Source organism: Apteryx mantelli, chromosome 13 (assembly GCF_036417845.1).
Source record: "Apteryx mantelli isolate bAptMan1 chromosome 13, bAptMan1.hap1, whole genome shotgun sequence".
NCBI classification, from domain to species: domain Eukaryota; kingdom Metazoa; phylum Chordata; class Aves; order Apterygiformes; family Apterygidae; genus Apteryx; species Apteryx mantelli.
This window is the reverse complement of record NC_089990.1, coordinates 16,184,471-16,212,219: the sequence shown is the minus strand read 5'-3', so window position 1 is coordinate 16,212,219 and position 27,749 is coordinate 16,184,471. Positions and strand designations below refer to the sequence as shown.

Genomic DNA, 27,749 nt, shown 5'->3' with positions numbered 1-27,749 from the left:
ACCCTTTAATTTGACTGAAGAGGAGTTAAAACTATCTTATTCGAATCTCTCTGATATTAAAGATCTTCAGCTTGAAGAAATAAAACTAGCACAGCGTTCATACACCTTACAGTAGGAAGGGCATGGTTGCTGTCATGCTCAGAAAACATGTGGGCCTGAAGAAGATCAAAGGAAAGCAATCTGGTCGGAGAAGACTGGGGCTGATTTTACACACATGTGGTCCTGCAAACGTCCTCCAAAGCCCCAAATGCCTGAAAGCCCCCTCGGTTAGCCTTCTCACCACCACAGGGCACTTGGGATCTTGGACAAGTTACCCCAGGTATAGTACCCTAATATGCAGAACTATTTCCAGAGGAAAGTTTTTCAGAGTAAACTAAGCACTGCCCAGAGAAGGCACACATGTGCCATTCCTGGTTATTTCCATGAGTTCTGCTAATCCTCAGTTGCAAGGAGTCTATCATGGCATGGGGCAATCTAAGGCACATGTACAACAACCACAACAACATTCCTCAATTGCTACTCTGAGGCGGAGGGATTAAGAGAGCAGCACAAGAGAAAAATGAAGAAGGCTGCAGGTACCACAGTAGCAGCCTATTCTCTAATCAATGGGTGAAATTTTATATATTCCAGAAGTGGAATTACTTTCAGAGACCTGACCTGCCTTTCAGGCACTGCTTAAAACTTTGCCTGTTCACTTCACCTTTGGGCTCAAATATATGGTGGAGCAAACCAAGATATAGGTGAAGCTACTTGGCTTTGGCACACAAGCTGTTCTGAGACCTCACCAGAAATGAAAAGGCACTTGAGGATTGTTTTTTTCTGCATAACTCAAATTCAAAACCCAACAACAATTCCTTATGGTTATAATTCTGTTTTTTTTTCCCCCCAATTTCCCACTTAATCCTGTGCATTTTCACAGGAATTAAACTGATAATTTATTTAGCAATGTTATCTCCCACAGATTTATGCTAAAGCATTTATGTTAACAATAACCTCCATGAAATAGGTTGTTACTAGCAGTTAACCAGATTGTCACTTTGCTTTGGACTGTTAATGGGCTAAGAAACTGGTCTTTGATTGCAGTAATTGCTAATTTTGAATGAATTTATTGCAATAATTACAGAGACTCAATGGTTTAATTTGCTGACATGATTGTTAGTTAAACTATATTTAAAATCTAGGGAGAAGCACAATAACAGTGCAAGGAAAAAATACAAGCAGAACTGATGGTCTTGTGGCTGCAGGGTTTAATCTTTGTGTCTGAGAAGGCCAATTATCAAGAAACGAGAAGACTCCCCATTTGCTTTTTTTCAGCCTGGTTTCTTTTAGCACAGGAAGCAAGCAAGCAAGCAAGCAAGCAACAAGAGGTCAGTGTGCAAAGGAGAAGGAATTTTCCTCTACTCCCACATTTTGAGCTGCCTTTCTTTACCCTTTCTTTATCCACTCCGCGTGGTGTGCAGTGGTAGCTCTGGCCTATTAGCGAGACACAGTCATTGTCTCCACCCATCACTTGGCTTTGCTCTGCCTCTGCTCTCCCTGTCCACAATGAAACGCTGCGCATTGACGATGTATCTGATTTTCTGCAGGGGGTTAGCAGGGAAAGATCACTCTTGCATTAACTTGGACCATACGGCAGCAACCGAATGAAGCTGACGTCGTTGTCGCAGAGGTAGAACGCAAACTCTGCTGTGAACAACACCCTAACGAACGCTGTTGTGACTACCCGAGGGCTTGGCTAAGATACGTTGCCAAGTACAGGTGCATCTTTTACTAAAGGTCAAACAAAAATGAATAGGAAATCTTGAAAAATGATCCAAAAAGTTTGCTTCAGACAGACATCTAGCATGCCTGCTAGACATTGTGCATGTTTCACTTGTAGGAGTCCAGTTTGAAATTTAGACTCACAGTTTGCATCTGCAAATAACTGTTTGTGTTGTTATACATTTCCAAATGTCAGCAAATAGCATTCCGTCTGGACTCTGTCTACCAATTGGGTATTTAGATATTAATGGTCTTCACCAGTACATACAATTAATGATACTAACAAAATTGCTCTGGCAAGCAAATAAATTAATAAAAAATCCTCTGCTGCAAAATGGGCAGCTGATCTGACAAAAATCATCTGGCCTCATAGGGACATTTCAAGTTATTATTATGAATTATTTGGACACAACATAATACTATCTATTCCTTAGTATGTTGTGAAATATTAGAAATAAGAAAAATTAAGCGATATTGGTTTGAGTAATTGTATTTTACATGTCACACCACATTTAGGGAAAGGCAAGAGCCCCAGACTGTGTGACAGAAGGAACAAACAGAGGGATGACTAGATGTTTATGCAGTGACTGACTGTATAATACAAAATGGCTATTTGATTGTGCAAATGGCTTTTAAGTTCACAACTGACCATTTGAAATGTCTATACCCAAATTGCACGTGTAGTCATAGAGAAAACCTGTGGAAATTAGGCATCTAATTGCCCATATTAGACATGTAACCCTTTAAAAAACCTTTAAAAAATAATTGTGTATCTTTGCTTGCTTTATTGAGTCCATATATTTAGGGGCAGATTATGAGAGAAAGGCATTTAAATGCCTAAACCCTAGATAGGCACCTAGTAGGAGCTGCAAAAGCATAGATGTGACTGATTCCTTCAGACACTTGAATGCCTTCAAATTTTGGCCCAGAGATCATGATCTTTCAGTGAAAGAAGCGTGGATGAATTCTTACATCTATAAAAGGGCCACTGGAAGTCTGCCTTGGGGAACCTGGCTTGCCAACATTGGGATTAAGTTCTAGCTGGACAGATCTATGGTTACTCCTGAATGAGAACATCACCATGGGGTTGAACATGTTCTTAACTGGTGAACAGCACCTCCCTACTGGGGGCTGGATCATCAGCATTTCTCAAAGTCCTCAAATACAGACTTAGGAGTTCTCCTGAAAGAAAATGCTGAGATTTGGGATAAAAGATGTTTAAATGGCAAAGCCTGTTTTTTAACATTTTACCACTAAATGTTATTTTACCCCATACCTTTGAATAATGTACAGCTTTAGCTTCCCCTTTCTTCTCCTTCCCCTTAAAATTCTACTTGACCTTGTGGAAAACAGAACTGCTCCTGAATGCTTAAAAATAATCTGGATCTCTCCAGAAATTTGTCATCACACAGTTCAACCAGCTCCCTAAACCTTGGCAAATGGGTTGGTCTGCATTCAGTTGAGTGTCACTGGGCGTTGCAGACCTGAATTATCAGACAACACTGCATTTGTTTAAAATGAACCCAGAAGATACTAATAACAAATGCAGTGTGATCCAGGTCTCAATCACTGCAGTAGGAAAGAAGTAGGAAATTTTTGCTTCACAACTTGAGGCAGATGAGAGAAAAAGCTAGCATATGGAAATAACTGTTGATGGACACAATTATATTTTAACAGAGAATACCAAAGGCTTGAAAGCTCTAAGGAATCAAATTAATGACCTGGAAAACAAGCCCAAATTAAGAAACATCAGGTTGGGGGTGACTCCTTAGGGCTTGCTGGAGACAAGAATAGAAAGATTTTTTTAATGGACTGCGGAGGTGTTGGCGATGGATAATCTTTGATTCCCTCTGCAATATATCTCTGCTCATTGTATTTCTAGGAATGACAATCAGGCAACACCCATCATGATGTTTATTAAATGTGCAACATGTTACAGACCACACCGTAACTTACAAATCATCTGCCTTTTCCAGACTCCAACTCTGATCTTATTCCCAGTGGTGTAATGAGGGGTTAGTTCAAGGACTGAAGTTACTCTGTCATTACACCAGTATAAATAAAATGATAACCATTTTTATGGATTTTAAAATCCATGTGCTATCTTATAAATGATTTTTGAACTTTATCTAAATTCAAATACTACTACAATGAAATGGTTTCACAAACACATTGTGGATATGATTCTTTGCTTGTCCTTGTGAGAAGCAGAAAGAAGGGCCTCATCTCAAAACTGTAAAAGCACAAAATTGATGACAGAAGGGAATTGGGCTCTTTGGTTATTTATAGAATGTTAATCTTGTGATTATAATAATCAGAATCATTATTTACGTGGTGCCTGTTTGCTGAAGCATTATAGCCATCTCTCAAAGACATTTTGAAAGGCACAAACTATTTGATTATATGTCTGCTGAAATATAAAGCATGTATGTCTAAAACATCAAGATGGTCACCCCTGGCATTGCTATATACACAGTTAAAGCATAAGGGCCCCTGAAGTGTGTGAAGTAGAATGGCAAAACCACTATCTATTTCAATAAAACTGAGAATTATCTCTTCAGAAAATGATTTAAAAAATAATTTCCAGGCAATCAAATAAAGCCCACTCCTAGCAGGACTCTCTGGCCATAAAGATGAAGAATGAGGGGGCAAGAAAGGACCTTGAAAGAATGAAGGATGGGGGGAGATGAATACCGCACGACTGTGGTGGCACTCTGATTTCCAGTAGTCCATCACAAGGATGAATGAAGTTAATTCAAAACCATGTGGATCCTCTTCCCAATGGATGGGAACAGCAATGCCAGCTCACTGACGTTTTCCCATCTGGCTCTACAACAATGACATTTGTAGAACACTACCTTATGAATGTTATGGGAAAAAAAAGAACTTACTCTTTAGTGCTGGTTAATCTGTGATTCGGTATCGGAGAGATACAAGGTGGGAGTAGGCATGAAGCTGAAGGGTCCTCCAGGCGCTGTTTCTTGCTTTCAACAAAGGTATCCAGGCTTTCAGACTGCTTTAACAAAAAATGTAGAGCTTGAAAGATCCAGCATCTATGCACAATTTCACTTGTCATTAAGAGGGGCTCAGGAATCTCAGTGTATTTCCTTTACAGTAGCAGCAGTTAAAATACTGATCTGAGAGAAGTGAAAGTCACCTGAAATCAGGGCTAAACGTGTTCCAAACACATGACATGAAGTTATATAATAAGTGGCATAGACAGATAATTAGGAAGCAAAAAGCCTCATGTGCTATAGTTATCTTCTGTAGTGCACTGGAATTTAATTAATAATTCAGATGGAATGACTTGATAGCACCAAATCTTACTCAAGTAAATAGCTTTTACTCATTGACTTAATGGAAGTCGATGGGAAAACTTCCCTAAGTACGTATTCCTCACAGGACTAAAAGGCTACAGGAGTGAGCTCTAAGGTGGTAGTCAGTAACAGAGATAGCTGGTTTAAAATTTGCTTTGAAAGATTCCCTGATGCATGACTTCTGCGCCTGAACTAGGATGATACAAGCAAAGATGATTACTGCTCTGTCACTGGAACCTCCATATCATCTTTCAAGCCCACTAGTAGATGGCTAAAATAAATCTTTTAATAGCATGGTTTAGAAACCCCAATCAGGCTCTCCCTACCCTGTTTTAACTGTTGATATACCCTGAAGTCATCCTAATTGACTTGTTTCCTGTTGGGTAGCGACACATACAGCTGCATACAGCAACTGAACAAGCTGGTTTAGAGCTTAGCTTGTGTTTGTGCAATCTCAGGGTGAGATTCCTTTCATTTTGTTCACTTCTAATGCATTCTCAGTTACTGAAGTTGAGTTTCCAATTTTCATACAACCCTTTTTTTCCTGGAAGCCTGAAGTTTAGTTACCAATACCATACTCTTCTTCAGGATTCCTACTCCATCATACTGCCACTCCACTAAGTTACCTAGCAAGCATTTTCATATAATTAATATGAACCCTGGTGCATTTACAGATACACATAAACATTGACATGTATACATCCCTTTCCACTTTCCTTCCTTCTTTTTTCCTTCCTTCTTTAGCTCTCGGCCTTTACTGTACAGCTATAATATAAATTGGATAAAAGCCTGCTGAGTTGACTCGTGATTATTTCCACTTAATTCAAGAGGGAAGGAGTTGGTGCAGTGACTCATGTGGGTAGGGGTTGCAGACCCTCTGTCTGCCTTGCATTGTCTGTCTTTGTCTTGTATTAACTCTTTCTTGCCTGGATTGCTCTAACTCAGCATTTTTATACAGTTGAGAAGTCCACTATAACTGACAGCTGAAGTCCCATTCACAACGATTTATAAAATTTGGGGTATAAAAATATGCTATGATGACTTCTCACAGGAAGACCAGAGCACAACCATTTCAGGTGGAAAAAACAACTACAAAAATTCATTTACGATATAAAACCTCTGTTTCTTCTCTGAAAACACATTTAGTTTGAAGTGCACTGTCATATCCCACAAGATAGGATACCCTTGGGCATAAATAACATAAAACACATGATAAAACATAATGCCTCAAGTCAAAACATGCTTGCTTTCTCAGGTAGCTGCATAGAGAGAGCAGCTAGTTAAGCAAATGATATTTCTATGAATCACATTTGTTTATATAACAAAACTGTATAAAGACTAAATTCACCAGGAGCATAAGCAAGCAGCATTCCATTGACTTCAATGAAGCCATGCCTGTTTAAGCCAGTGGTGAAAACACCTTAATTCTGCAGACAATAAAATCCTGCCTTCCAAATAGCAGTCACATCTTCTGAGTATGGCTGAACCTTAGTAATCCGCACTAGTCATTGGGAGTCCTTCTGCAGATTAATGGGTAAGTGAGCAAACACAATGGAAAATCTCGTAAGATAAATCTCAAAAAATACACCATCCATTGATTTTGACAGCTGGATTTTGTTTTTTAATAGTTTCTGATGTTAATTTGTAATGTACTTGTAAATGTACGTCCTTTGTAGAAACGATAAAGCCTTAGTGTTACGATGCCCCTAAGAGCCCTGTGACTGCAGCTGAGTCCTGCTGCAGGTGCAGCCAGGAACCACTGACTGTGGTTCTGACCTCGAGGACACACAGAAATTCAGTGTTTTCCTCTGAGAGATGGAAATGACTTACCTTGTGTTTCCTTTTGGATTTTGTGGATGGTTTTTCAGCTGCTGGGGTAGGGGACTCTCGAGACGGTCGTCTGTGTTTCACATTTGCCTCCCTTGGTTCACTTTTCACAGATGTGTTCTCAAAAGGCTCTTGTCCAGGTATCCTAGAGAGTAAACTAAGGTCTATTTTCACCCAAAGAGATTTGAGTTCTTCATATTCTCTCAGTGGGGACAGGAGTTCATTTTGTACGACTGGGATAGGAGAAAAGAGCTGCTCCTCCAAATCATTGCTGGTCTGGTCAATGGATGTGTTACTGCCGTTGCTAGTTAAACTACTTACGCTGAGGATGTTACTGCCAGTGTCCTTCACTTTGATGCCATTGGTGGGCCCACTGCAAGCTGGCAGTATCTTAGCCTGCAAGCTCTCCTCCTGGTCTGTGTTTGAGTCAGAAGTAGATGAATCAGTTTCAATGAATTCCCGGGATTTAGGAACAATTTTGCTGGGGCCTCTGTACTTTTTCTTCTCAGAAGTGAGTCCTGTGCTGGTCCGTGGTTCTTTCCTTGGAGCGGTCTTCCCAACTGCTGCTTTAGTTCGAACCTTTGGCTGCTCGGGGGGTTCCTGCGTGTCTTTTTCTTTGGGAGTGTTGCTGGTATTATTTGGTTTGGGCCAGTTATACTCTTCTACACTGGAAGTCCTTTCTACCTTTTTGGGTTGCTTTTTCCCAGTAGTCCTTTGTGAAGTTGGCTCATTATGAGCTGGCAACTTCTGCTTGGAGCTTTTTGCCTCTGGGGTTTTCTGGGCAACCCGCGGTTTGGCTTTCTCTCGGATGGGACTAAGGATCGCCCGGTCTTTGGAATCAGTCGGGGGCAGGCTGCTGTTGAGCTTCCCTTTGCTTTGCCCTTCGGTCTGCTGGTTGCTCTGCGGCTGAGAGCTGGCCTCGCTGTGCGTCTCATTCTGGCTGTTGATGATGGTCTTGTTGTGGGGGTTCACTTTATTTAGCCATTTATCCAGCTGCCATTTGTTTGTTGAGGGGGGTTCAGGCTGCAGTTGGAAGAATGACAAGGAACAAATCTCAGACAGAAGCAAAGCTTTTCCCTTTAAATGAGGGCGTTTTTAACATACCCTTTTATTTCAGTCAACTAGTGGTGACTGCTAGTTTTATGGGAGTATTTATGGAGTATTTATGGTTAATTAGGCTTCCTTATCTGGTTTACAACGTGGCCCTGGAGAAATTTAATACAACTAAAAAGTTTAGCTGGTCCCTGAAGATATAGTTTTGTCATGTTGCCTTTCCTTAGTCCCAGCTGAATACTATGTCAATAAAATCTTCTCTAGCTACTGGCAAAAATCTAAATATTTCTTTAAAGCAATTCAAATGTAGTCCAGAAGGATTCTTCCAAAAGCTAGAACAACTATGTGGGTCACACATGTAAAACCGTAAAGGCAGAAAAAAGTAAACAGCACCGCAGCGTGCCGAACTTCAGCCTTTTCCCAAGGGGGAGCAGGAGGCAGTTCTCACTGCCGCTTCCCTGCCTGCCCCGCCGAGGAGGAGCTGCGAGGGCGGCCTTACCTCTGGTGTGGCACTGCGCGACTCCTCGTTGCACTCGCTGTCGCTGGAGCTGCTCTCGCTGTCCGAGTCGGACTCGGAGCTGCTCTCCGACTCGCTGGAGCTCCCGGAGCCGCCGCTGGAGTGGGCCAAGCCGGCCGTGTGTGCTGTCGGCCCCGGCAGACCGCTGTGGGGAGAAGAGCCCTTCGCTTCCGTACGTGTTTTTTAAGTGTTCCCTTTGGAAAAGCTACCTGGAAAACTCCACTCGCACCAGCCTTCCTCAATGGCAAATCCCTCCACACCATCCCAAGGGGCCATTTTGCTGTGTACAGAGCAAAGGAGCTGGCTGGGTTTACGCTTCATGGGGCACACTGACCCTGGCATTGATAATATCATCATCATCATCATCATCATCGTTGTCAAATGAGAAATGCTTTAGTGTCACAAGCTGGAGCTTATTAGCCCAATGATTGCAAAAACTAACAATCACGTTTAAATAATTTATTAATGGAAACGTGGTTTCTTCGTTTTTTACCAGTTCATCTATAATTTATGATCAAAGGAAGGACACCAGGCAACTCATATTGGACAGGACACTTTAAAAATTAATTTTAATGAATACTTTTATACTGTGGTGTACTAAAACTACATATTTTTTGACAACTCTCCAGGGACTGCCTAGGATTTTTTTATTTGTAGCTGCCTTTTCTCTCATGTTTATGATAATGCAGTGAGAAAATGGAGTTCATGTTAAAAATACACCTCTCTACGAAATCTATTTTTCAGTGTGTTTGGTTGTTCTCCAAGATGTATTTATTAGCAGAGCACTGCGTGTCATTGTTTTTCCTCAGCATTTATTTCAAAACTGAGAGGTTGGATGACCCCTGTTTTTAGTATTATAGAATTTTGCCAGAGTCTTTATAAACTCATGTTTAATTTTAAATTTTTTGTCAGGGAGATAGCCATAAGGTTTTATGTCTCTTCAGCTGATCTATACAGAGTCTTTTTGATGATTGATTTTAAATTTGTGAAGCTGACAAAGCAAAGTGTTTGAAAATTGACACCATTTGCTAGTTCTCCTTTATGGATATTCAATACTTCACTTTAACATATCATATGATGTGTGTGTCCCACATCGAATCATCAGGAGAAGCCTAGGAGTTATAACACTGCTTTGCCTTCATTGCTACTACCTGCTTTTCTACTTTTCTCCAAGAAGGATTCAAACAAACCGTGTACATGCCCTCCTTCACCTTTCAAAGCGAAATGCTATGCACATCAAAATGCCCTCTTGAAAAATACACTAACCACGAAACTGGAAGTTGGGAAGGCCAGAATAAACTAGAGTCTGATCCTGCTCCACTACAGTCTTTAGAAGGATTGCCATTGGCTTCCGTGACACTAATATATGGTCTTTAATTTCTTCATACGCTAAGCTACTTTCTCTCTCCCTCCTTCCTGGTAAACCTATCCCTTACCCGGTGGTTGGTACCGTAACTGTCTCTTTGAGCATTGCAATGGCCCTGCAGTGCCCATTGCCAAAACAGCTTGGTGCTTCAAGGTGCATTAATGAAACAAAATTACTCACTTGGGTAATTGCTACAGATCACTAACTTTGTTGCTCATTAGATGCATATACTTTTTTTTTTCTTCTTCTAGAGGTTCTTCACTCAACCGACTCTCATGGAGCTAGTTACAAAATTTCAGTTGGAAGGAAAAGGTAAATCAAAAGAAGAGATAATTTTAAAAAATGGAAATTTCCTAAAGTATTATGGAAAATTAAACATTGCTGAATTAAAAAATTGATCTTACAACTCGTATTTAATTTCAATGTTTAGAAACCATTTTTTCCACTTTTTTCTTTTTTTTAATCCCTCCTTTTTAGTGAAATGCAAGAATGTGTAGGGAAATACATTTTTCACTTCTTTTTATTGTAAAAAAAAAAAAAAAAAAAAAAGGGAACCAGAACAATGGAGAAGTGTGTGTGTCTGTGGGGCAGTTTGACTTTCAATTCATTATCTTGCAATTTTGTCCTTACATTTTCTTTAAGGAAAAAACTAAAAATAGATGAAATCTGAGTTTTCCTACTTCGTTACACTCATCTGCAGGAAGAAAGAACAAGAAAAAAGAGACAAATCTTCAAGGATTCCCAAACTTCCATTCTGAAAAATCAAACTGAAACACCGGCCTTGAAAAAACTGTTATGCAGGGAATGATCAGAACAGTGCAGCTATAATATGGAAATGTCAGAATATTTTTTTCCTAAATCTGTGAGCTTCACCGGTTTCATTCCTATTTTCTCTTTTCACCCCAAAATGGTAGAGAAGAAAACACTGAAACTCTGATGTTTCCTCCTCGCTGCAACTCCGCTTTCTCGCGGGCAGCCAGCTCCGAAGGCGGCGAGGTGCTCAGCCACCCCCGGACCCCTGGAGAGCGCAGTGGCCAGAGAGCGCAGTGGCCAGGCACCTGGCCCCGTGGTGCACGCCAGTCCCTGGAGAGCAGGTGTTACTCCACCTAAAAAAATGCTTTGTTGTCAGTGCTTGGAAGTTTGTTGTCATTAAGGTATCTGATTTAAGGAACACCAGCTCTTACGGTGGCTCAGGGAAGGAGAAACCAGACCCCACCGCAGCAAGGGCCCAGACCTCTCCAGCCTTTAACTACAACCTCGGCCTGTCGGCACTCCGGAGGAGAACCGACCCCGTGGCCAGGACGTGCTCATACAAAACGACGGGATTTGTCCCATAGCAGGCTGTAACCATCCGACACAGAGCTCCGAGAGCAAGTACAAAACGTGCAAATAGACGGCAGCTCCAACCTGGCCTTATTTTCTATCTTGCTGCACACCAGCCTCAGAAAAGTTATCACATGCCAAACATTACTGAATAACACAGCTCAGCAAGCTTGCAGGAAACTCAAAATAATGTTTTTCATACAAAACACAATGAGGTCATATTTGTCTTTCATCTGGGATAATAAAATTATGCCTTGGCTACATCAGGCAGTTGTCATGCTGCAGACATCACTGCTGAACTAGATTTTTAAAGTAGAAGTATTCACTTTTCACCATGTAGTTTGAGTGTAACTCTGTTTGTATGCATTGTAACACAGTCAGATAAGACCTGAAATGCCTTTCCCAGCATCTCACAAAGCTAAAGATAGTGAGATCTTGCATATAGCTACATGCACAATCAACTTCTAATAATGCTGTTCAGCAGAAGAAAATATACAGACCTTTCATACACAAGTGCATGGGAAAGAATCCTTGCTTCCAAGAAGAAAATGAATTTAATGGAGAGATTATAGGTCGTCTTCTGCGTTTTTCTTAAATAAAATGCATCTAGTAGTTAAAAAGAACTGGTTGGTTTGCACTCTTCCCAAAGGCTTCTTCAGCTTTAAACTTACATCACGTGTTTTCACAGATTCTGGGACAGATTCTGCAAACGCGCATTCAAGCAGCTGTTACACAAATAAAATGGGACTTCTTCACAACAGTATCAACTACATGAACTGGGGGTTGCCTCTCTAAGAGACTTTCAAAGCAAGCTTTGTTGGGTTGCTAAGACGCTGGCAAGGAATGCCAGCCCAGACAAGGTTTAAAATGGATTTAAAGCATTTTATCATCAGACACAAGTCCTCAAAGTGACTAAAGGGGGCAGGAAGCACTGATATTTGAAACTCCTGAATTTTTATTTCGCAGCAGGAGATGAGCACTCATATTGTTCCTCAGTGTTTGGGTGGACAATGTTTTTATTTCATTTGAACGGAAAAAAAAATTAATAAAAACAATGCTGCACAATGGAACACAGTGTTATTTGGGTAAATAACGGCCAGAAGAAAGCCAGTTCATTATTATCACTTGGGATGGGAGGCCCCTACCAAGACCAGTGACCTGCTGTGCTGGGATCTGTGTAAATACATGATGAGACACAGTCCTTGGGCCAAAGAGCTTGCAATCCAAACACACAAAACAAACATTAGCGGTATTATGATCATTCTCGTACTCATGGCAGGCCTGTCAAACTCTGTAACTGCAAGGCCTTTCTGTCATTAATGGGAACATCGGTTTGGTCCCATTTTTCATTTTATTCTTCACATTTTCCAAACCCTGCGTGCTCTGCCTGAGCTGAGTTCTGCACAGTAGTCATACATGATCTACCCTGACTTGCAACAGCAACCACACATGTGCTATTTGCGAGGGAAAAAAAACACAGGACACAGCAGCAAGGCTCCCCGTCCTCCACACCAGCTGAATGAGCAGCTGCTCTCCCCTCCCCAGACTTGGTTCTCCCTTACTGGGGCAGGATGGGAGCTCCTGGATTGACACCTCTGCTCCTATCATGATAGGATGGAAACCACTGGAGTGACATCTCTGCTGTAAGTGGGAGGAGAACCAGATCTCCGTTGCCAGCAAAGCCCACCATGGTAATGCCTCCAGCTGCCCACAGGCAGACAAGTAAGCATTTCTGGTTGCCTGACTGGTACCGGGCAAGTGCAGCAGATACAGCAGACCTGCGCATTGGGAAGCAAGCTGGAAGGAAGCCATTCTGCAGCGTTCCTGCTGCCCTTCTTCCTGCTTCTGCAGCGCGTGACACTTCCCATGTCCCTTGCTGCTCGGCAGCATTACTATGCACAGTGCGGGCATAAAGTGCAAGATGAGAAATGTCTTGGACGGGACAAACACAAGTATCACTGGTATCTGGCAGTGGTTTTCTGCACTTTCGAGCTCAAGGGTTTGAAGTGCAGAGCTACTGAGACTTGCAGGTGTGTGGCATCTGTCAAGAGCAGGCATTAGAGCCAACTGCTGACAGTTCCTCGTGGGGAATGTATCAAGCTAATCAAACACACCAATAGTCTTTCTTTTGCTGTGGTTCACTGATGTGGGTGATCTGCTTAAATTTAAGTGTCTTCCTTCACTTCATCTGTTTTTGTAACTCATGGACTCCTTTTCCAATGCCAATTAAAGCAGTGGCGTTATTATATGTCTGGATTATTATGTTGCCTAGAGAACTGAAGGCCAATGTGCAATTTACACTTTTTTTTGTTGTTGTCATCTAGACTGTTATATTATTTTCAACACATCATTTACTCTAATATTGTAATAAATGATTTTCAAGATTAAACCTGGTAGTTACAACAAAGATAATGTGAGATACTAAAACTCATTACCCTCTAGTAAGAAAAATAATAAACTTTTTACCCTGTAAATACATGTGTAAAAGAAATGTATAATTCAGACTACTACAGTAAAATTCCTCAAAGAACAAAAATTCATAACAAGTCCTTAGATAACTGCCTGAACTTTTCCACCAATTAGATGGAGCCAGGTTGATCGCTGTGAAGAGAATTTGGCAAATTGGCTGTGCTCTCCAACAATAGCTTATTCACCCCAATCCTTCCTTTCTGGGTAATGGTGAATTGGCCACTTGTTCCATTGCTCTATCCAGAAATCGAAATGTAAACTTTGAGAAAGCAGGGCACTGCTGGGCAGTGGGAAAATGTATATGGGAACTGACCAATGAGTCAACAGTATATCAATGCTGGCAATGTATTTTCACAGGAAGCAGTGCTCTACAAAGGCTGCTTTACTGAACAAGTCTATTTGTAGGGAAAGTTTAACCAAACAAAATAGGGAAAGGGGAAGGTCTGTACTGGAAAAGAGGCTGCAGACTATAGAGAATGGTTGGTCTTCCTGCTAAGGCACTGGATTGGGACTTGGATGAATTTTGCTTTGTGTCTGAGAAAAAATATTTCTGTGCATCAGTTCCTGCCGAGTAAAAGGGGGATTATGTTGCCTACCCTTTATCTGACTTGCCTATTTAAACTGTAAATTTTTCAGAACAAAGGCTCTGATTGCACAGGGCACTGAAAAATGGGGACCCAGTGCTAAGATTTTTGTGCACCACAACCACACTACATCATCTACAAAGGTATATTGTAACCTCAGTCTTGGGGGATGCTATTGTTCTCCCTCTCACTACTCTTTATTCTCCTTCAGCTTTTCAGAATCTAGCCCAATCTCTCCTCCAGAAGGCCCATTTCTACAGAGAAACAGTATGAACGTGAAGGCCATTAGCAGGAGTCACTGGGATGGCTGCATTCTGTGTAAATGTTCAAAAAACCTGCTTCATTATTCTAGCAGAGAATAATAGAGCAGCACCTTGCAGATTAATATTTAGTGTCAGAATTTAATACCATAACTGCTCAATAATGAAGTTTTATTTCTCTTCTATTCTTACCCCATTACCAGGAAGTAATATTCTCCTCTAATTCGAAAGGGAGCTGTCTATTTTTTTACAATGAATTGTTCATGTCTATATCTTCAAACTTATATATGACTGCCACTAGATTGCATTTTAAAGAAAATGATTGCTCTGAATGATTTGCTCACTGCCTTTCCATTGGTTAGTATTAAATTATTTATCACCAGGCTGGCAGGATTCAAATCTAAACTTTCAAAGATCAGGTTGACACAGGAACTGAAAACCGGGATCAAGTCCTTTTTAAATATTAACCAGCACCCAGGTTTATTTCATTTCAGAAATAAGGTGTGGAAATTGTTACTTTAGCTAACACTAGTGCTCATAATAAGACATCACTTCTGATGGTTCTGTCATGTCAAAACACATAGAGAAGGAAAACCTCTATAATATGCTATTCAGGATGTGGCAGCCTGTATCAATCCTGAACACTGTAATGCAAATATGAGTTCTGATTTATTTTGAGGGGGAGGGTAATTTACAAGATGTTGTATGTAAAAAGCCACATTGTCATATTATAGTGTTCAAAAGTAACTGTTTTAATCAAAGACTGTTTATAACTAGGTTGACAGAGTTAGTGAAACAGATTTTTTTTTCACATACATACAACCCTTTTATACTTCCAGCTTTAAAGACCATAAAAAAGGATAGTAAAGATGAAAGAAATAAAAAGAATGACAGAGCTAACTCCTATGAGCCACAATCTATGTCAAAGCAGAACTAAAGTGACTGACAGCTTGCATTAGTAATGAATAGAGTGGGGAAAAGCTGCCAAGAATTCGTAACAAGGTCAAAGCCTTCCAATAAAGAATTACATTAGCCACAAATCCTAGGTGGAACTGTGCATATACATCTGCAATGTGACTTTAAGCATGGTACTGTTTCTACTGATGAATCTTATTCTGACCTTTTTCCTGGTTTTATTGCTGGGCTACAGTAAGCTCTGACTCTTAATCACACCTATGTTAAAGCACAGGTGTAACACATCAAACTGTCTATGAAATTATAAAAAACAAATAGCAGAAGAGGAGGAATTTTAATGGCACATCCCCAACGGTGCACATAAAAACTTTCTGAACTATTGGTATGGTAATAGCTCTCCTTCCAATTTCACAGTGTTCTTATACGCACTTGACAGGAAAGGGAAGGGAATTTCACATATTAAAAGCAATATTATATCCATGATTTGTGCATGCATCACTCTGCTCACCTCAGAGTTTGGAAACAATTTTGTGAGCGTGATATTATGCAGACAATGCAATGTTTGTAGACTTTTTGATATACAATATTTTAGGGAATGGTTTCAAGTGTCAGAGAGTACTGCTTGTACTATGGCCTGATGTGCTACAGTTTGTTTGGCATGCAGAAGAACAAGAATGCTATCTGTTACTGTGAGACTCCAAAGGGCCCCATTTGATGTAAATGGAACCATTTTATTATATCAATATTGCCATACTGAATGAAGCTGGATAGGAGTATTGATACATAGAAAAGGATTTATTTTTCAAAATGGAAATGTGGAATACTGCATCTTTCAGAATATTTTGTGGATTTTCTGTGAAAGTTAACAAACAGGTATATACTTACCCCTCTACTAATTCATAATTTAAGGTGAACATAAAATATTTTTTGATGAGTCACTTATTTGCACTTTGATTTTACTTCTTTCAACAAAAAATCCAGGTGTGCTCATGAAAAAATGTTGCCTCCTCCTCTGAAGTGAACCTCTATAAGTAAAGTATTGGCTTTTTTTCCTGTTCATGAATGGCAGGAACTTGGATACATAACACTGTACATTAACTATACTATTCAGTTCTGACTCAGTTCTAGTTCAGTTCTAACAGGGAATAGGATTTAGCTTACAGGACCCAGTGGAACACACCTGGGAGCTATGGGACCAAGACACATCAGTGGAGATGGGTCCACATAAAGCCTCCAAAATCCCAACATCTCCAGCCTTCTCTGATACCCGAGAAAAGATAATTTTAACATCCTAAGCAACCAATCAGAAGTAATCAGAAAACATGAGAAAGTAGGATCTTTTTCTTTCCACATATAAAACAATACCTCTGAGCTTTTCAATAATGAAAAAAAAAATTTTAAATCAAAAATTGCCAAAAGGCATATCCTGATTTTCCCCAGTTTTACAGCACACAGCCATTCACCCCTGTGCACTATGCACAGGCGACACAACGTCAGCGCATGAAACCGACTGAGGATTTATTCTCTGGGGAAATCTCTTGGGAGCAGACAGTCAGTATAACCATGTCCAGACCAGAGCAAAGAAGATGAACCAGGGACATCAGTTCCCACAAGCCAGGGAAACAGCCTTTTGCAGCCTGTTAAAACCATCCGTTCAGAAAAGGCCCAAGGTTGCTCCAACTGTGGCTGTTGTCGGCAGCATGAGGAATAAAGCAAGGAATACGAAAAAGGCCAGAGATATAGACAAAGTCCAATACAAGCAAAGTGAGTAATATTTTACCAAATGAGCTTCACTTGCTCACAGACTGGTAGCGTTCTCCATGCACTATATCCTATACAAAGTGTGAGACAGCAGGATTGGTGCTAGAGGCATAGCGAGGCTAGGAGGCATGTACAAATGATGAAGGCACAAATATTTCCACCCTTGCTGGAGATGACTGCTGCGCCTGGGTAAAGAAAGATAGCCTTGCGGTCACAGAACTGCGCTGAGACTTTGGATAACTCATTGAATTTCTGGCTCTCTTCAGAATTACATGGGTAATGTGGGCAAAACAGTTCAATTTGTGGTACCTCTTCCGTGTTTTTAATACAGATAGTATTGCGAGACTCCAAGTATATTTATGTTCATCAGATGTAAGTTGTTGCGTAACGGGGGCCACAGAAGTACACAACATTAATGAAAAACACAAGCAGACACTTAGGTTCACTGCTACAGTCATAATAGTAAAAAGGTCTTTAGTAACAACAGGCAATTATTCTGAAATAGTTTTTAAAGAAGTATTTCTAAAAGTACACAGTGAATTTCTGGGACAGCATCACAGCCTTTCATGGATATAATGATGTACTTCAGGACACATGACTTGTTTTTGAACAAGGAGAAAAGTCTAGTAAATATTAATATTTACTAGTAAAATTGTCTAGTAAAATATTAATAAAGGTGAATGTTGAAACACAGGTGTCTTCCTTAGAATTTATTTCAAAACGGGATGAAAAACTCTATCTGGAGTAAAAATCTAGACTTTCTATTCTTCTGTCTAATGTGAGCTCCTTCTACTACTCTTGATTTTTGCTGGTTGTGTAATACACTCCTTGATTGATGAAAAAAATGTTCAGTCTATTTAGGATTAAATATTGTCTGGAAGGATCTTATGTTAAGGACAGAGCTAAATCTTTAAGCAGCATCCACCACTAATTATGACATACATTCGTGTTAAGAAAAAAAAGGTGCTTCTTTCAGTGATAAATAGACCTGAAGATCCTTCACAACATTCACTATAAATCACAAAAGACCATTAATAAACAGTCAGAAAAAATGACAGTTACTACAAGAATCTGCTCCCATACTCTGCCTAATACTATCAGTGTCATGTTTAAACCTGACATCTTAAATCTTCTACATGAAAACCCTTTAAGTCAAAAGGCTCAGCTATTTTAAACCGAATCTTCTATGCCTGTTATTTTGACTGACAGCAAAAGGAAATACAGAATCTTTAATTCTTTAAAGTTATCTGGCTGAAAATCTTGCCTTTCAGCCTTTTTTGTCTACACCAAAATAAAGGCGAGATCCTGTTGGCTTCAGCATCCCCTTCTCAGGAGCACATGGGCAACTGGGAGCTGCTGCTGCTTCTGGGGCACCTCCTGGGACGGGGCCCCGTGGCACCATGTCGAAACCGGGCGCACGAAAGCATTGCTCCTCCTGCGTGCACGCTGAGGGCAAGTTTGAAGCCAGCTTGATTTAAATGGAAAAGACTAGTTGGGATTGCCAGAAGGAGCACTTGCAGCACTGGATGCCTTCCAGAAGTGTTACTTGGGTGCTCTGTCCCCTCTGTAACACTACCTGCTTCTTTAATCCAGGCTGGGAGAAACAGGGCTGCCGGTTCCCCTGCATGAGCAAAGGCAGAGCCAGTTACAACCTGACCTGGGAGAGCTGCGAACAAACATATATATTCCCTGAGAGGGAGCCAGGACAAGAGCACTGGAGTGACCACAAACCTGAGGACAATGTAGATTTTGTCAATAAGGTACTAAGAGAGGCCAAATTTTGTCTATTTTCTCAATGAGAACAAAATAATTGACATCAGGCTTTAGGATTAGTTAAAATATTTGTTCACTGATTTCAGCTGTTTAAAAAACCTTCCAGCTAAGAGGCTTTCATTCTGAATGCTCATGTTCCTTAGTTTAAATAAATGGACTTTTCAACATTACCACCATCTCTTTTTCCTCAAACCGATGAATGGTTCTTGTATCAGCACTGATTTGTCGAAGGTCTGCTGACAAGCCAAGGTCAGCAAGGCCCAAACCCCGCATGAACACAGAAGTAAATAATAAAGTTCATTCTCCCTTGAACTTTTTATTGTTTTCAACTCAATAATCATTGCTTTAGCAAGGTGCAAATGTGCTTTTCACACAGCTGCCCAGGCAGCCTCAACCTCTCCATACTCTGGTGTAGCATGGTGGTTAATTGCCTGTTATATGAGACCTGAAGCTCTCTTGCTCTTTAATGACAAAAATCAAGGACAACATGTCACTCTACCAGCAGCGAAGTAGAGAAGTATTTACCTGTTTATTTTCTACATTAGATTTAAAAAATTCTCTCTAATTTTTCCTGTAGTATTTGGGATATCAAGGATGATGCATCTAAATTGACCAAGGGTAAAGCTCCAAAGCTAGCCCTGCAGTGGAAGGGAGTACAAATGGTCCAAGAGGCTCAGCAGAACTGACTGCTTCTGTAGCAAGCCTCAAAGATAAGCCCCACCGGTGCTTACACAGCCAGAAATGCACAGGGAGAGATGCAGACACTGGGGCTCAGAACTGAAAAAAGCCTCACTCTGAATTTCAGAACAATACTGAGCTAGAGTAAGAAGACTACCTGGCTGATCCCTCTCTTCTTTTTCAGAGCAAAACCTACAAGGCTGGGAGAGCCAGGCTGTAGATTTGCATGTACCAATGCCAGGGTAAACCCCTGGACTTTATGGAAATATTTGCTTGTTTACTGGAGATACTAATCCTGCAGAGTCTTCTGCTATATAAAACCACATGATGCCTTCAAAACTCTGGAACAATTTAGTATCCTATCCAATACTTCATTTCTTCCTCTGCCTTTTAGATGAAATAACATCCTTAAATGTTCCTACAAGTGAGTTGTGCAAAGGCTGCTGAAAGAAAACACGGAGTGGCAGCATGTTCCTCCCACCACACTGAAGTCAGACTGGATTCCTGCACCAACAGACTGTCAATGGGAGTTTGACATGGGCAGAGTTTTGGAGCTGAAAGCTGTACTTGCTAGTTTTGAAGTGGAAAGGCTGTTATTTTTGAATCTGAATTCATAAAACATCACTTATCATCTAGGTTACAGATGGACTCAGGATCCCACACTTGGCTCCAGAGTTTGGATAACTCATACTGCATATCTGGGGTTTGGGTTCAGGCCCATCTTGAATATAAATTTAGAATGAAAGAAATACATGCAAATACCAGGCATATTACAAGACACCGCCAGCTGTTTTTTTCCACTTTTACAAGACTGTTTCTGAGAAAGCAAAGGGTTTTTTTTTAGTATATGGTGGAATATGGGAGTGATGACAGGCTGGTATCACCGAGTTCAACGTGAACCTGACCTCATTCTTGAGTTTAGGGTGTCTCTTGTTCCTGACGCCTGCCTGCCTAGGCTTTTCAGGCCTCATTCTTTATTAAGTTTGTTGAGAAATGGGACAGTGTGCTCACAACCTTTTTTGGATCTCCCCATGAAAAATATCTGTGTTCTAGCTGTACTTAAGTGACAGCCTGCTGCTCATTTTCCAAGAAAATCCAAGCCAGAAGTCCAGATGACATTTAACTTACAGACTGGTACACACGGAGCTGGCCTTGTGGATCATGTTCCCAGCCGAGTAACGGACTCACTCTGTTATCACTGGCAAGTCTCACAGGTTGGAATTTTCAAACAAAAGCAAACAAAATCAACTTTTGTTTTGTGATTTGATTATTTTTTAATGCTACAGTTTATTCATTTTGGTTTATTAATTTGTTGGTCCAATGGTTTTTATGTGCTGCAATTCAGAATAGGTCTCTCTCTAGTATCATGTTCTATATAGATACGGGAAATGAAATGCAAGTCTGATACAATTATGGTTGTATGCCATGCAAGACAATACTGTAAACACGACGACAGCCTAAAAAGCTGCTTAGCAAAATGATCTTAATATACAAGGCAGTGTGAAAATGTAAAAAGAATCTATAATGACAACAAAGATTAGCCATTTGCTCTCTAACCTTATTTACAGAAGCAATCAGAGGTATTCAGGTCGAGTTAATGACCCTGTCTCCAATTAATTCAATTGTCTACAAACAACACTGATGCAGTGGTTGTCTCAGAGTCTGCCACATAGTCTCTGAGGGAATACATAAAGCTCCATTAAAAGTGACAATAATAATGCATTTATTACTGAAACACTATTGTATTATAAATAAATTCCTGATGTTAAATTATGCTCTATGCTTTAACAGAAATTCAATTACTGAAATAATAAAAAAGACGGTGTATTTGCCAAGTGCTTGGACTATAATTTGGCTGCTTAGTTACCAGCAGTTGGCTGTTCTGCAATTTCTTGTTCATAGAGTATTTCTTTTGAATAAATGCCAAACTTTTTCATGCAAATTTCACGAACAAGTTGCAAAATGAAATTTTGAGCTTTTGAATCCAATTATGAAAGACATAACTAAATCTATTATTGAAAATATATTCTTGAAAGCCCTTCTTGCTGTTGTTCGGTTCTGTATAGTAATTGAGGTAAGCACAGGTGCTCTTCATTATGGGCCATTGTGCACCATCTGAATTCTGGGAACTGAGGAATTCAGCTGGTTTCAACTCTGTTTCTGTGAATAACAAACAGGCATGATTCTGAGGTTGTTTGTACAAGCTTGCACATCGCTCTTCTGGGACTCCTAAGACACCTGCTTACCCTTTTGAAGCCAAAACAGTGTCATTTATGTCCTGGCCGTTCTTCCTGCAATGGTTTTGCAGGAGCAACATATTTCCCCACCCCTCTTCCCTCAGGCTGCTATCAATGGCAGAAACAGGAACAAAAGAAAACAAGGATTTAACAATTATCTAATATAGTGGAGACAAGAGAAGCTTTACAGTAGCTGTTTTTGGCTTCCTGAGATTCAGGCGAGGAATACCTTGTGAGAAAAGAAGAAACTGCTTCTCATACTTGGCTTTATTCCTTCTCCTAACCAGTTTCCTGTGGCAGACTGTTAAAAACAAAATAGAATTTAATTTTTTCCTAGCACCAATCTGTATTCTCTCTTTGGGGCTTGGCCATATACTTATCTTACTAATGTCTCACCTATTGTCTTTAGATGTTTTACATGTAAGACACGAAGAGATGCATGCACCTTGCATCCTGCTATGTGAGTGCAAATGAAAAACTGCTGACAGTCTTATTGGATCCCACAGGTGTCTGTAGCCATATGGCAGAGTGTACTTGGGTCCTGGTTCTTCAAGGGATCACAGACTCTCACCTCTGCATATTTCAAAAGGTGCTGTCTCAACTATATATTACTACTGACAGTGATTATTTACTTTGCACTTTTATTTATTGATGCCTTTCTAGTACTTATCAGCAGAGATGCTATTGAAACATCTGGAGATGGCGTGTGTATGTGGAAAAGAATAGCAGCCAAGCAGCCCATGGGAAGGCAACATGGAGGGGCAGTTCTTGTCTTTTGCAGTGTTAAACTGAAAGACACTTTTTTTTCTGACACTGATTGCCATGCAACTAAAAATGCAGCAGTTCAAGTACTTTTGGATATAGCAAGCTGATGGGAGATGCTGTCAGACAACACATTGCAGAGGCCAGCAGGCACAGAAACTCCTTGAGCAGGTAAAAGACTCAGATATAACTCAACATCTGCACTATAATTTATCATAACTTCTTGTAGCAAACAAAATTAGATGACTTATTCTTTGAATTCAGCCCTCTCAAAAGCCAAGTGCAGTTATTACTGAAGATTTTAATGCTGGTTGAAAGCCAAACTAAGACTCAGAAAAGGGAACTAATTCCATACAACCCAGCAACAATTACAGAAAGCCAACTGCTTTCCTGAACCTCAGGAAAAACAGGCCCATAAGAAGGCTGGGGTCCCAGTGGGCTGCAGGTTTGTGAGGTTTATTACATTAGGAACTGGCTGGCACCTCGGACTCCCAGGAGAAACACTGGAGAAGACCACATTTAATAGGAAGAGCCTATGTACTTCTAGTTTGTACTTCTAGGGCCTGAACTGGCAGTGAGGGACAAAGGGAACAACCCTATTCACAGCGTCCTTCTTCACTGCTGAATGGCAGAGTTCTGCTTAGCCAGAGGACAAAAGGAATCCAGTACAGAAAGGGTGGATATTTCCTTCTAGTGTGGGACCAATTGGCCACAGATATAGAAAGGGAAGGGAAGAAGAAGAAGAAGGAGAAGGAGAAGGAAAACTGAGAGTGCACACATCAGTTAAAAAACACTTCAGGAAATTCAGGCAAAGGCAAAATTATTATAGCAGACTAAACTTTGAATGAAGTTCAACAGCAAAAACAGCATATGCAAGGATGAAAAACAGGAGAAGTTTTGTTGGGGAAGGTGGACACCAAAATTGTGGCCATGCTTTCAAGCTCCAAGTCTAATAAGGAGCTGAACTCCAAGAGCAACCACAAAGCTACAGAGTTTGTACACAGGAACAGTTTGTCATTGGGAGTGTGCCATGTTTTAATACACTAGTGTCAATTGTTTGGGGTTTAGCGGTGACCATAAATGAGGCTTATTTATATTCTGCAATTTGTAAGCTAACAGTAAACTAAATTTCTGGAAAGGGGTAAGTATCAGCTCTGAGAAAAATATTGCAAGTTTCTGGGAGTAGGTGCAATCCTAATTTTTGTTGTATTTTGTTCAATTTATATATACTCTTTTAGTGCAACTATGCCCCCAGCCTTTCCCAGCACTTCTGCAAGACAGTAACAGAGAATCAGGAATAAGGCATTTTCTGTTGACCTTGCTCAGCTTCGATAGCTGCTGCTCACATCAGGGGAAGCTGCTGGTCATCTGAGGCAGTACAGATGTTTAGGTGGGATAGGCAAGATAGCTTGCAACAGTTCTTTCTTTCTGGTGATGCTGGCCACCAGAATGAGGTGGGATAGACTCTATCCTTTAAAAGGAAGTATGAGCCCTTGCCTTTGTGTAGGAGTTAGCTCCACAGGCCTGGTGCTCTACACCAGGTCTCAGACACATCACCACAGTCCTGGAATAAGACAGAAGAACTGCCAAACAGTGCTGGAGCAGGCAAGCAGCTGGAGCCAGGACAGCAGAGAGCAGATCTGCTTAAAAACGTGCCATTTTTATTAGGATAGGAATGAGGGGGCCTGAGTTTGTGGGCTGAGCATGGCCTCATACTTCATATAGCTCTTAACCACATGATTTTTTTTTTTTGGTATTAGAGCCAGGTAACACTATGGGGGATGTAAACATGTGGCCCAGCAAAAACTTCGGAAAGACTTAGTCAGGTCTCAAATTCCTGGTAAAGAGACTTCATAGATCATTCTGTCATTCCTTATTCCTGCTGAAGACCTCCCTTTTCTGCAGAAGTTTAACTCACTGAACATCATCTCAACACAACCAGGGAAAGCAAAGTCTTACCCTCCTGGTCTTTACATCAGCATAGTTCTAAACATTTCTTGGTAAAGCACGGCTATGACCGCTGCATGACTGTGAGGATAAGGTATTGAACATGGAATGTGAAATAAGGCACGAGATTCTCAGCAATAATGAGAGGAGGGTGACATTAGCAGCAGCAGAAGCAGAATGGCAGACATTTAGGCAGGTTATAATTACTCAAACAGCAATTTGGCCAGGACAGCAGGATTAACACCCTTAATTCTAATTCTTATGAGAGAGCAATGAAATCTTTAATGACTGCAAATGGCCAGGACCTTGGATTTATACCACACCTGAAGCAGCACCTCTTACAGCACAGTGGCCCCTAACACAACGTCATGTCATTGCTTCAATGCCAGCGTGAGGAAAATAGTCACCTAATGGCCCCCACACCACTTTCTACAGCATCCGAGTGACCTGAAGAGGAGGTCTAGCCCAGCACCGACAGGGCCAACTCTACCTACCTTCGAAAGGTTACAGGAGAATAGCACAGACTGGCATGGCTGGGGGCCAGCAGAGCATTTAACTGTCATTACTCCTACCCCAGATTCACACGTACTGCAAAGTAGGTTTAATGAGCGAATATTAGTTTATAACCATTCACAATAGCGTAACAGGGCTCTAACACTGAACAATCATGGGCCTAACGGGTTTTAACACTGCGATGTGCCATGTGGATCAGAGAAAGTTACAGACACGATAACGTCTAATAAATCCAATAAAAATGGAGATCAGACAAAGTAAGTTCCTGTATGTCAGATATTAAATATGACTAATGTTGTTTGACAGTGCTCCACAGAAGGTGCATTGGAGTTTCACTTCTTCCTTATCATTATCACAGAAAGAGAAAGGTAAAGCACTGCAGGAATATAAATAATTTGAAAAGCCTCATAGACAATATTCTACTGTGTGCCTCATTTGCACTTAAAAAAACCTGCCCTACAGACCTTATGTACTTTTAAGATTCATCTGAAAGATACATGAAGAAGTCTTCCAGTCAAAAATGTACATATTTAATGGAATTAGATCTCTAGGCAAGAAAATGTCAGAAGAAAAGGAAAAATATTAAAGTGAATGCAGGGTGCTCCTTTCTAGTGCTTTCCTGCTTTGATAAATATCTTCTGGGATGTCATTTACTAGAAAGTCATGATTTAACAAAAAGAAAAACTGCAGTATAAAATATACTCTCTTTATTGCTGAAGTAAGTTGCTATTTTCATATTTTCCCTCTGTATTCTGCTTTTGTCAGCCAGAGGCCTTGATATTTGCTTTTATATCATTCCTATTGAAAATGCAGTGATTATTGTGAAATATTCAATTGCAGAGCTCTTCTGATTGCATGGCAAGGGGAGATCATAGGAATCTGTACTGCCACAGCCCTTTCTCTGCCTTCCATCTCATGCGAGGGCAATCAAACTTAAAAAAAAAAAAAAAAGGAGAAGACCCTGATTGTAGTGTTCAGTAATCACCATGGGCCCAATGGGCTTGAAAGAAATCCTCTTTACTCAGTCACCCCAGTGACTTTGGTGCACAGCAGCTGGGTGCCTGCAGTGCTCTTCACCCCTCCACTGCTGGCACAGCTATCTCTCCCCAAGGTACTGCTCCTGCTACAGCCCCGCAGAGTCCAACGGCCCGATCCTGTCTCATGGTCAGGCATCGGTATTGCAATCTAGTCCAACTTATTTGAGGGTCTGGTGCTCCAGTGGTGATGTGGAAGGTTGTACCACAGATCTTCCCCCCAACAAGACTTGAGAAGCACAGCCCTAATTGGCTCCTATATGCAATACTCAGCAGAGCTTTGAGAAATTCTCCAAGTTAATCATTAGACAAAAAACATTCTCATTAAAATTGGCATTACTATCTTCAAGAAAATTTCAAGCTCTCCTCCAAAACTATACTGTTCAGTTGGGAAAACTCAAATAAATTATTTGGAGTTAGTTTCATCCAAAATGAAATATTTTGTTTCATTAAATTGACTTAAAATGCTTTATGGAATCTGTTAAGCCCAGAGTGCAGTTCCTCCTGAGAGCTTTAAGTTGGTTTCATCCTGCCCATGAGGGAGGAGTCTCCCAAAGCACAATGCAACTAGCCAGTGGAACCTCTCCATCAATTTAATAAAGCATGTTGTTTCCAAGATTGTCAAAATAAGTTATCTGATTGGAAATATTTATGAAAAAGCACTTAAAATAGCTGAATTAATAAGTTTCCATTTTTTCTCTGTAAAAAATTGTCAAATTTCTAGACTACACTAGAATTTTTCTCATTCCTCATTCCTAGGCACAACCAAAAGTTACCTGTTTTTTCACATACTTTTACAAAAAAACAAGCAGAATGTGCTAAGGGTTTCTAAGCTCTTCTCTACATCTAGATTTTGTATAGATGTAATTAGGAGAATTTTTTTTCTGTAAACTGGCAAGCCATATAGGATCATTATACAGATATGAAAACATCTAATATATTTATTCAATATATGAAGACTGCAATAAAATATCTTGCTCCAAATTCTTGTGCCTTTCCCACAACAATTAGCCCAATCCCAAGCAAAATGCTTAGTACTTCATGTTCCTATAAAGATTTTTAAGATATCTAACTCTCATTGCACAGACTGGAAAGTTTGGCATTGTCTGATCAATATTACAGAGATTTTGGAAAAAAAGGCAAGCATGAAAAATCAGAATTCTTTTTCAAGGTCTTGTTCTTATGCCACTGGTCTACCCTTTACTGGAACAGTTTCTCCAGCTTTCTAAATGCAGAATGCTGCTTCAGTAAAATGGCACCAGGGCCACCTGTGATACCATTTTTACCTTGCTAAATGCCTGCGCATGTTCATGGCCAACTCCCCTGCAAACACCCTCCATACTGGTAGTTCTTCACAGACTATTTACCACAACACAGGTGGAATTTATCCTATAAATGACCACATTATCTCCTTGAGAGAAGTCCCCTCCTTTCTGACCACGGTGATTGGATGGTGTTGATCCTGGAAACAGCCTTGTCCTCATCACTATCAGCACCCGTTACAATAAACAGTAGAGTTTGCATCGCTAGAGAGTAGTTTAAGGCTCTTCACAAGCCAGACAGATACTTCTGTATCAGTTATACTCGCTTCACATTTTAAAGACTTTTTTTCACATGGCTGTTGAAGAGCTGCATTTTGCAAAATGCGAAGT

The 27,749-nt window shown here is 40.5% G+C and overlaps 1 protein-coding gene across 2 annotated transcripts in view; it reads right to left on the bottom strand.

Moving 5' to 3' along the window:
* The window catches only part of AFF2 (ALF transcription elongation factor 2), a 337,074-nt gene that overhangs the window by 25,420 nt on the left and 283,905 nt on the right, over positions 1–27,749 (bottom strand). Inside the window, exons 10-12 of one of the 2 annotated variants that reach the window (XM_067304178.1) lie at positions 8,458–8,620; positions 6,909–7,928; positions 4,653–4,777 (exon numbers count right to left, since the gene is read on the bottom strand). In XM_067304178.1, the coding sequence (XP_067160279.1) occupies positions 4,653–4,777; positions 6,909–7,928; positions 8,458–8,620 (1,308 nt within the window). The remainder of the gene's footprint in view (positions 1–4,652; positions 4,778–6,908; positions 7,929–8,457; positions 8,621–27,749) is intronic. The other variant, XM_067304179.1, reaches the window with a different exon arrangement.